The sequence below is a fragment of the Schistosoma mansoni genome, chromosome W, assembly GCF_000237925.1.
Source record: "Schistosoma mansoni strain Puerto Rico chromosome W, complete genome".
Lineage (NCBI taxonomy): Eukaryota > Metazoa > Platyhelminthes > Trematoda > Strigeidida > Schistosomatidae > Schistosoma > Schistosoma mansoni.
Window position 1 is genome coordinate 55,179,206 of NC_031502.1, and position 11,901 is coordinate 55,191,106.

Genomic DNA, 11,901 nt, shown 5'->3' on the forward strand with positions numbered 1-11,901 from the left:
TCTAAAAAAGTAACTTAAACTAAGTTACGAAACGTTAGAAAATCTATTTCTCCTCTCTTTAATTACGTAATAACTCCCTTTTTTTCCCTTTTTTTCTCTTTTCTTATCTAGTCCACATCATCATGGCTTGATTTAATACCACAATATAAACAAGAAGCACCTAAAACACCCCCTCATATTATATTACATTATGTTGCATTTAAAACAACATGGGATTGGTTAATATTATTTTTAACTGGTTATACAGCTGTAATGGTACCATTTAATGCAGCATTTAAAAGCAAAACAATGGATGATGTTAGTTTCTTAGTAGTTGACAGTATTGTTGATGTCATATTCTTTATAGATATTGTATTAAATTTTCATACCACTTTTGTTGGTCCTAATGGTGAAGTCATTTCAGATGCTACAATTATACGTATTAATTATTTAAAAGGATGGTTTATAGTGGATGTATTATCATGTTTACCATATGATGTATTTAATGCATTTCAACCGGAAGCAACACAAGTAAGTTTAATTATCAGAATGGAGTTTTTGTGGAGATTTCAGTATTTCTTTTTTTCATAGTTGAAAGGGTGAGTCAATTGAAGTTAGACCAGCATGGAAAACCTGGAAACACTGGACGGGTTCGTGGATGGGTTCGTGGATGCGCACTACCACTGAGGAGTTTCATAATAGGATGAAACGGCCGTCCAGTGTTTCCAAGTTTTCCATGATGGTCTAGCTTTAATTGACTCACGCTTTCAACAAGTAAGTTTATAGAAATCAATATGTTTTTTTTTATATACATGTGATGTATGTTACTTATAATGATAGATATAAGTAGTACTTAGTTTACTTACGCCTGTTACTCCCAATGGAGTATAGGCCGCTGACCAGCATTCTTCAACCCATTCTCTCTTGGGCATTCCTTTCTAGTTCTATTCAGTTTTTTGTTCATTTTTCTCATGTTTGTCTGCATTTCTCCGAGTAATGTAGATATAAGTAGTATGTAATATGAATGAAAAGTGGAATACCTAGTAGGAGAAGATTGATATTTCCGGGAGTTCTAGTGAGAAGTCATGATAAATGGAGTCCAATAAGGTTTGTTGTGAGATGGTAACTCACTGAAGACATTAGTTGACGGTGGAGTAATTTCGTGGATTGGTTGAAGTTAGATATTACTACCTTTGGATGTCAACTCAGTGGTCGCGCGCAGGATCGCCAGGTCGTGGGTTTGAGTTTCACGTGTGTGGTCATGGATATGTGCTACCGAGGAGTCCCATACTAGGACGAAACAGACGTCTTGTCGTTTCAGATTTACCACGGTGGTCTAGCTTTAATTGACTCATGAATTCAAATATAAAATTACTAAGATCTCCTTAATCTGATAATAGATTAGTCTTCCTCACCTGAGTTCCTGTTCACTACATATATACTACATGTTATAGAATACAAGAAATAATGATAAAATAAATATCATAAACAATGTTGGATATAATCCTGGATTTGACAACTGATATCATTAGATAAATAACACTCATAACTAGCACCAAAATCGACTGTGGGAACTCATCTTTTCACAGGATCCATATAACAACGTGATAATTTGATTGTATACAACATTTCTATTCATGAAACCTGTTTCGGATTGACTTCGCCGGACGAGTTAAGTCTGTGAACACTGCTTTTACCGCTTAGAACTTATTGGTTAATTCTAAACTGAATAATAGAATATGAAAGCTCATCTGATGCGGCTAGGTGGATAAACAGTTTACAGTTAACGATGCTTCAATTTTGATACTCATACACAAGTAGAAATACAGAAGATAGAACTTTACTTTATCATAAGTAAATATCATAAACTTGGTGTACAACGCAGTCTATATGTTGAAAGCGTGAGTCAATTGAAGCTAGAGAACCATGGAAAACCTGGATACACTGGAAGGCCGTTTCGTTTTATTATAGAACTCCACAAAACCCCTTCTGATAATCAGTCCACATGTATTGATCAAAAATTATTGATCTAGATCGATTTGGAACCGTAACTTTGCTTACTATCCTCTTTTATGATTCATCCTTCTTCTGAAGAACAGTTTTCTTGATGATATTCATGAATGGTAAACAAGAGTCTTGGTTACTCTAGATCTCTATCCTTACTAAAATCATAAATATGTTAATTAAAGGGGTAATCTGAAGACAGTAACTTTGTTACGTAATAGTTATTTCAATTTTAATGTTATAGATATATTAGTATAAGAAAGGTATTGAGTTCATTCATTCTATTGATTTTCTTCTTGTTAATAATATAATAAATACACAATAGTTGAAAGCGTGAGTCAATTGAAGCTAGACCATCATGGAAAACCTAGAAGTACTGGACGTCTGTTTCGTCCTATTATGGGACCCCTCAGCAGTGCGCATCCTTGATCCCGCCCCGCGAGCTTCGAACCCAGGGTCTATTAGCCTCGCGCCAGAGCACTTAACCGATAGACCACTGAAATGGCCGGCATCTAACGGTGTTAATGTCTAACTTAAAATGATCCACAATATGAAAAATTTTACACCATTTTTAAAATATTACTTTCATTATATAAAGGATATCTGTTGCTATGATGAAATTTTATATTTTTAATAATAGTGATTATCTAATGCATAAACTCACACACACACATACATACATTTTGATGGAGTTTTGTTCTCTGAGCTGTATGGTTTGATCATGGAGCTTTCATCGTTCTTCTGAACGACATCATCAGAACAAACGTCTGATAGAAGCAGGGGTACCTAGCCTATTGTATGCCCTGTTGGTGTTCTCATGACTTTTGGGTTGCCTGATCTACCAAGGGCGATGGGACAGTCCATGTACCTATAAAAACTTTTGCTCTGCTTGTTAGAACGGATATCCGCCTCGTGACTTTCGAAGAATCTCGGCTTTCATCATGAGGCGTCATAATTATTCCTTCAACTCTCAAGACAGAGTTCAAATGGTTTGAATAAATTTTTCTGGTTAACGTTTTTTGAGTGAGTTACTTTTCTACGGGATAGGGTCGCTAACTCCATGCCCAACCTTCCTCCTTTATCCGCTCTTGAGATCGGCAGTAGCCCCCGGAGGAGATACAGGCAGAGTTATGTGAACATTAAGATAGAAGTAATCAAAAAAGAGGGGGGGTCTATAATATTCAGTTTAGGTATCCGGTGATCCGATCTTATGCCGAGGTAACACATAGAGGCTGGATATACCTTTCCTGGATACATAAGATTAGTGTGTAAGATATCACAGTAACTATGGACTTATAACTGTAGAGTCTGATAATGAAGTCATTACAGAAACCATCGTCCTTTCTTTTAAATTGCTTAATTTCATTATGTATGTTCTCTTTTCCCCCTTTTTTCTTGTATTCATAGAGTACAATTAGTTCATTATTTGGTGCATTAAAAGTTGTACGTTTATTACGTATTGGACGTGTTACACGTAAATTAGATCAATATTTAGAATATATGGCAGCTAGTTTATTATTAATGATATCTGGTTTTGTATTATTAGCACATTGGTTAGCATGTATATGGTATAGTGTTGGACAAACTGATTTAAAAAATGGTATTTATTATGGTTGGATACCAAGATTATTAAATGATATTGATCAAGGTAAAACTACTTCAACTAATTGGACTAGTGGGGTAAGTTATTGATTGGTAATTAATCATTAGTTATTATTATGATATAAATTAGCTTCAACTGATTCATGAAATTGAACGATACATCCACCAATGTCTTTAGTGAGTTACTATCTCACAATAGACCTGGTTGAACTCCACTGGTCACGGCTTCTTACTAGAACTCTAGGAAATACTTCTTGGAGCCAGTCACAAATGATCATATGATCATTAACAGAAGGGGATTTTGTGGAGATTTTCGTAATTTTATAGTTGAATGCATGAGTCAATTGAAGCTAGACCACCATGGAAAAACCTGGAAGCTCTGGATGGCTATTTCGTTCTATTGAAGGACTCCTCAGCAATGAGCATCTATGATCCCTCCTCACGAGATTCAAACCCAGGACTTATCAGTCTCGTGCGCTAACGCTTAACTTCTAGACCACTGAGCTAGCATCTACAATAGGACGAAACAACTGTCCAGTGCTTCCAGGTTTTTCCATGGTGGTGGTATTGAAACTGATGACTGACATATTTCCTAATTGTTTAATGATCTTTCTTTATTTTATCATATTAATTCATCTAGTTTCGAGGTTGAGATATTTCTTCAAGTTGGATTTGTTTTCTTATCCCTTATATTATTCAATGAGTATGATTAGTTATATAATCTATTCAACTTTTTATCATTAACTCATAAATTGCTTTTGATGGAGTTTTATTCTCTGACCTGGATGGTTTTGTCGTGGAGCTTTCATCGTTCTTCTGAACGACATTATCAACACAAACTTCAAGTAGAAGTCTAACTGAAGTTTGTACTGGTTAGCGTTTTTTTTAGCGAGTTAGCTTTTCTACGGGATGGGGTCGCTAACCCCATGCCCAACCCTCCTCCTTTACCCGGGCTTGGGACCGGCAGTAATTCTAGAAGAGCTACAGGCGGAGTTTGTACTGATAAAGCACAAATCTTCTCTACTATCTGAAACTCATAAATTGTCTTAATTAGTTAAATATTTTTTATATATGGATATACTTACTAGTGTATGTTGGAATAAAGTTTGATGAGGATCCCGTTGAAAACAATTTTTTTACTTATATTAGTGTTATTCTAAACAATAAGCAGTTAATCTCTGGTGACATATGTTATGTTTGAAGAGATTACGAGTTCTCTCAATCTGCGAACGGAACAAAGACTCAGTGACACAATAACCAAATAAGTTAACTATTCCAATGCGTTCCATCTCCGCTAACTACAGAGGGAAGTTTAGGTTCGGAAAAAGGAATTTATTCCATCAGCAGCCAGAAGCACGGACAACAACAAGAACAAGTACAACTCAATCGTATATATACAGCATAAAAATGTCCTTAAGGAACGTTACAAAATAGCCTATTAAGAAAGATAACGAACCAATAGCATTTAAGGTCCTCCAAAGTGGGAAATACGACATGAAGGTGGAAATAGGTGCTGTTGGCGCGAAAACATTTATCAAGTGAGTTCTGGGGATCTAACATCCCTCAATAGCATGAAACCATTAAGTGAGTTGAGTGAAAACCAGACTACATTTATTCAAGTTGGGAATATAGATTGGATTGGATTAAAATCTCATTAACTGTAAAAAGAAGCAGTAAATAAACAACCTTCAACAGTCTTATGGATTATCCTTTAAAGTTTTTATTTATGAACGGCAAACTTTAACAGAAGAATTCTTTGTATAATATTAACTTATTTATTGATTTGAACATATAAATATTGTTACATGAGGTCACCAAATATACATGAGCAACACTTCATCATTCGATGGCTGGGATACTGCCCGAGTGCCCAGACCGAAGCAGGAGGTTTACTTGGGGGCCACACCCGGAGCATTTGACCTAAAGGCCTAATCCACAAGACAGTGGAGCATCGTGAGGAGATGATGTCCCATGGTAACCAGTGACCAACGATTGGTTCATATGCCATTTGTTCCTTCAGGATACTGGAGCCCATGTGCACCGTTGGTTTACAATCACGGTTTTCTAACTCCCCTAGATGGACTCTCCGTGTCCACGAATACGGTTAAAGCGCCGAACATTCGCGTTTCGTCCTCCCAGTTTTGTAAACAACACCCCAAATCGCCGGGAGAAGGCAGTGAGTAGGACTTCCCTGGCAGAGGCTATATACGCGTGGCCATGTGAGAGCATTTCGAGAGAGGGAGAGCGGACACTCCCCACTCTCGGCCTTACCAGGGCATTTGGCTAGTTCTCCTTATTAATTGATCTGTTTGAAATAGAGGAATGGCTGGGATGCTGTTTCGAAATGTTACGTATTGACGAAAGTGAAACTATTAGATGATCTAAAAACAATATGTTCTTCATGTGGCCTGAATTTCCAATTATATGTCCTCTGGAGTGACCATAGTTAGGCATCATTTAGGGGCACAGAATAAGATCGACACAACTAGTTACCAATAAGTTTTTTTAGCTTAAATCATTCCATGATGCAATACATCTTCATTGATTTGGAATCAGAGTTTTCTAACTCCCTTAGGTGGACTCTCCGTTTCCACCAACCCGGTTAAATCACCATACACTCACTTTTCGTCTTCTCAATTTCGTAAACAACACCGTCGCCACGAGAATGCAGTGAGTAGGACTTCTCAGGGAGTGATTGTACGTACGTGGTCATATGAGGGCATTTCGAGAGAAAGAGAGTGTACTCTCCTAACCCTCAACCGTATCTAATCACTAGTCACTTCTTAACAAATTCTTTAAAACAAATTGACATTATTCTTCTTTGATAAATACCAAAAAAATAGCGGATGACAATTCAATCTATTTGATCTTACCAATGTACATCTTTATTTATTAAGTTTTATTTATTCATAAATTAATAAATATTGTTTTAACCTTAAAACGAGAAACGAGAAACGAGGAGAAAAGAGGTGAAAAGAGAAAGGGGAAAAGAGGAGAAAAGAGAGGGAAATCCTTTTTCGGGATATCTCGTGACTAAATATGATCAGTGTTCTACTACGTCTTCTTAACATGAAGGAATGAATGAATGAATGGATGGATTCTAAATTGAATTATATACATATATAGAGTAAGAGAGACTAGTTTGGATAGAATGGATGACCTTAATTCTAATAAATATCAATAAAATATATATGTCAACTACAATTTATTTGCTAAGATATGCAACATAATTGAATGTCTTCATTATTCAATTAATCATGTCTAAATTAAGAGAACCTTCTAGTCCTTCTTCTTCTTCCCTTTCTCCTTCTTCTTCTCCTTCTCCTTCTGTTTGTTTGAATAAGTTTCGAGTTTACATCAAGAAATTGGTTTGATTAAAACAAAACAAAATAGAAAAAAAACAGGGAATAACTATATTATCTCAATAGTAAACTCTATAGAAGTGGTTATACATGATCAACATGTGTAGGATGAACTAATGATAGGGAGTGAAGTAGTTGAGCGTGTTGACCGCTTCACATATCTTGAGAGTCTCATCAGCCCTTGTGGTCTGGTGTGTGACGAAATCTCAGCACGGATAAAGAAGGCTCGTCTAGCTTTCGCCAACTTGCGTCATTTATGGTGAAGGCGAGATATCCGTCTACCAACGAAATGACGGGTTTACTGTGCAACAGTTCGTTCTGTTCTACTTTACGGCAGTGAAACATGGCCGATAAGAGTAGAGGATATTCATAGGCTACTAGTATTCGATCATAAGTGTCTTCGAAGCATTGCTCGTATATCTTGGGACTACCGGGTAAATAATGCAGTTGTTAGGAAACGGGTACTAGGTAATGATGGCAAATCGATTGACGAAGTAGTGAAACTTCATCAGTTGAGATGGCTGGGACATGTGTTACGTATGCCAAACCACCGACTGCCCCGACGTGCAATGTTTTATGGTGTAGGAGTAGGTTGGAAGAAAGTTAGGGGTGGCCAGACCAAAACGTGGCACAAATCCATAAAGTCACTGATATGTAGACTGAGCCATGTTGGTAGGTGTAGACTACCTGGTTGGGATTCACGAGATGATAGCAAACGATGGTTAAAGACCTTGAATGACATGAATCAAAATCGTTTGCAATGGCAAAGGTGCATCCACTCTTTGTGTTCTACTAAATTCGAATCTTCTGAATTATCTATGTACCTATTTTTTTCTCTTTTCAAATTCATTTCACTGGATTATACTCTTTCAATAACATCTTCAAACCCTAATCTTTCACATTAATGCTTATACTCTTACTACTTCTACCATTATGCGATTTGAATCGACAACTGTATCTCTGTGTTAATGTGGTATGGCAACTGGAACTGATGTACGTACGTACGAAGTTCTAAGTTGTGACTGACTGACTTAGTATTGTGACAGGTATAAAGACGGTTTCCACTTCTTGAGTGCCAAAATTATGGAATGATACTTTATGAGGTACTTGAAAAGGAAACTATGTGTCGTCTTGTCGACCTGACAGCATAACTATAATGCTCAAGGGACAGCTGTTTGCGGCTGCTTACATGTGACCTACTTTCGAGTTCTTGACGTTAGCTTTTAAATTTTAAGGTTTTACTCCGGTGATGGGAGGTTGTGTGCTATTCTTAGATTCTAAATTTTCTGGAAAATATGAGTCTGTCAACCGCTGTTACAAGGCTGTAAAGATCAATTGGTGTTAAAAGATCACACGGTAGTGAGAGAAATGAGAGGTTTAGACTAGGTAGTCTACAACTACCAACAATCCCTGGCTTCATGAGTAAATGCCGTGTCTTCGTTTGAAGGTCGTTTCTTTCCTCCAACTGAGGCAGTTTCAGTAATATTGAATAATTGGTATGAATTATACAGTCCTGGAGATTAAGGATGAAGGATATTTAGATAAAACAAGTAAAACTTTATCGATAATAACAGATTTTCACAGAGTGCTTCACTTGGCTATTAGTGAAAAAGAAAAGTTCTATTTTCCTCAATCAGTCAGCTACAACGTAGAACAAGGCACATATATGCATCGATTCAAGTTGCTATAACCTCATTAGCACAACAAGATGAAGACCAAATTCATAGAAGTAGTTAATTTAGTGGTAGTAATATATAAAAGAAAGATTGTGTTATAACTTGCGGCTGAGTGGATGCCTAGTTAATGTATGACGTGATAAGACCGCCAATCAGAGAGCAGTAATTTATCTATCGGAACAGTGACACATGGAAACCGTACGAGTAGTCTAGAGTACGTATCGGATCCTGCTTCTGCCTTGCCCCGCCAGTTAAGTTCAGAACAACCTCATCATTGTATAAATAAGCTTGATTTGTGTACTTAGTGACCTCGTATTTTCTGAGTACTTATAGAATACATTCTCTACGCCTTATCAAGACCTCTTGATCTAGTTAACAGGGCCGGGGATAACGGGTTAGAATTATCATAGTTGAAAGAGTGAGTCAATTGAAAATAGACCACCAAGGAAAACCTGCAAGCATTGGACGACCGTTTCGTCCTATTGTGGGGCTCGTCAACAGTGAGCATCCATGATCCCGCATCGCGAGATCCGAACCAAGGACCTACCAGTCTCGCGCCAGAGCACTTAACCTGTAGACCACTGAGCCGGCCGGCATCCGATGGTGTTTATGTCTAACTTCAGCCAATCCACGAAGTTAAGCAACCGTTCACCAATTGTCTTCAGTGAGTTCCTATCTCAAAACAGACGGGGTTTGAACTCCACTGATCACCCCTTCTGATAATAATAATCATATGCTCACTAGTGACTGACTTCGAGAGATACGTCCTGGATTCGAATCTTGCGGAGTGAGGTCGCGGATGAGTACTGCTAAGGAGTCCCACAATAGGACGAAACGGCTGTCCAGTGCTTCCAGGTTTTCTCTGGTGGTCTAGCTTCAATTGACTCATGCTTTCAACTATGAAAATACTGAAATCTCCACAAATCCCTTTCGGATTAGAATTAGTTTATCGTGTCACCGTATCTTTGATCTTCGTTCTGTTTACCGAGTACGGTGAACCCGTAATACCATCAAGCATATCATCCATAAACATAAGGCTATTTTGTTGACATTCACTTGTTCATATTTCTAACATCAATCCATTTGAAAGTCTAATCATGATAAGTCATCTGTACAAACTATCTGTTCTAATAAAATATCTTCTTCTTATTTATGATTATTTAGAATCCACCACTTCCACGTACAATGACTTATGTAACATCATTATATTTTACATTATCATTAATTACAAGTATTGGATTTGGTAATGTATCAGCGACAACATTTGGTGAAAAATTAGTTGCAGCTGTTTTTATGCTTATTGGAGGTAAGTTTTAAAATTTATAACATAATGAAATATCAATAGTCTATTTAACGGTTTGATCTAAGCTGGAACATTATTGAAAGTCTGAATTCACTGTTTGACAGTCAAATTGTCATGGAATAGGACTCCTCAGCAGTGCGCATCTATGACCTCATACGCGGAACCCGAAACAAAGACCTTCGGTCTCGAGTGAGAAAGTTTAACCTCTAGATCACAGAGCCAGCCAGCATCCAACAGTGTTAATATCTAACTTTAACCAATCCAAGATATTGCTTCACCGTGCACCATTGTCTTCAGTGAGTAACTGTCTTACAACAGACACGGTTGAACTCCACTTGTCAGAGCTTCTCACTTGAACTCTTGAAGTTAATCACTAGTGAGCACATGATGATTAATATCAGAATGAGGCTTTGTGGAGATTGTAGTAATTTTAATAGTTGAATTCATGAGTCCATCTAAATTAAACCACCATTGAAAACATGGAACTACTGTTTAACGGCTATTTCGTCCTAGTACGGGACTCCTTAGGAGTGAATATCCACGATCTTTCATGCACGATTCGAACCCACGACCTTCGTTCTCACGAGCGAACGCATAATCTCTAGATCACAGAACTGGCATCGATTTAGGTTTATTTATAATGAAATATAAAATACGAATTCATTATGAAAACAATTTACAGATCAAATTGTAATCGATAGTTAATTTATTACAGTATATTTAACTAGCTCACTACGAGCTTCGACACAATAAGCAATGACAATGTCACGAATACATGCTACTGTAATGTTTTCGAAATCGTATAATTTTCTATATTGACCTCATCGGCTTAATCTATGGTTCTCTTGAGGATTGTTGTTCAAAGTGAACTCCAATAGCCTGAATCATCAAATGTCTCGTCAAATTATTAACCAAGTAATCCAATTCTCCTACTTATTGGGACATAACAAGTAGTATGCTTGTTAGTAGTATATTATAGTTCAACTAATCTGTATTAATATTATGGCAAATATTCTCTAAATTTAAATAGTTTATATTACCGATAGACATCATAGTAAGACATATCCATAGTCCGACTAGAAGTCCGTTGTTTCTTTTTTTGTTGCTCATCTGTATTGTATATCATTAGTGGTTCATAGATCCGGACGTATATTTCAGTATTATCAAAAGGTCATAGTTATTTATTTTGTGAAATCCATATAAGTGGAGAGTTGCATTTCCTGATGTAATGGCATAGCTTCGTTAATTCATCACCTTTGTAACCGTTATGATATAAATCTCAACAATGTTTGAAATCAGAAAGTAATAAGAAGCTGCAACCTACAGATTATTAGCGGATGGTATGGGTGACAAAGTTATAAACATATCGAGCGGATTTGAAGCACAGAAGCAAATGTGAGTATTTGAGCTAATGCAGAGCCAAAGCATGGACTAATAATCAGATTCGAGTACATACATAACATGGGAAAGAGAATGAATCATTGAGTTCTATTTAAGTGATCAACATTTTAGCTACAATCGGTCATATGGTCTAGTGATCATAACAGAACCAAGAAGCAGACGAATTGTTACTGTTCAAATAATATTGTCTGTTGAGTAAGTTAATAAAAAGGCTTAATCAAAATTAACCATAACCCAAATTGGTTGTAGGATAGCTGCTATAATGTCGTAATCAGAAAGGGTTTTGTGGAGATTTCAGTATTTTCATAGTTGAAAGCATGAGTCAATTGAAGCTAGATCACCAAAGAAAACCTGGGTTTGAATCTTGCGAGACGATATCGTGGATGCGCACTGCTGAGGAGTCCCATAATAGGACTAAATGGCGGTCCACTACTTCCAGGTTTTCCATGATGTACTAACCTCACTGAAGTATTTAATTTAAGGATGTTGCTTGCTTTCACCCGTTTTACACAAGATTGACTGATAACGACGTGAAGGATGAACAGACCTGGTCGTTGTTCCGATTATCTGACTA

General features: G+C 37.0%; 1 protein-coding gene across 1 annotated transcript in view; it reads left to right on the forward strand.

Moving 5' to 3' along the window:
* Positions 1 to 252: 252 nt before the first annotated feature.
* Positions 253 to 11,901, forward strand: part of Smp_136440 (putative voltage-gated potassium channel) — a gene marked incomplete at both ends in the record, with an annotated part of 25,454 nt that continues 13,805 nt past the window's right edge. The window contains 3 exons of the mRNA XM_018790201.1: positions 253 to 510; positions 3,391 to 3,663; positions 9,788 to 9,929. Of these exons, the coding sequence (XP_018655568.1) occupies positions 253 to 510; positions 3,391 to 3,663; positions 9,788 to 9,929 (673 nt within the window). The remainder of the gene's footprint in view (positions 511 to 3,390; positions 3,664 to 9,787; positions 9,930 to 11,901) is intronic.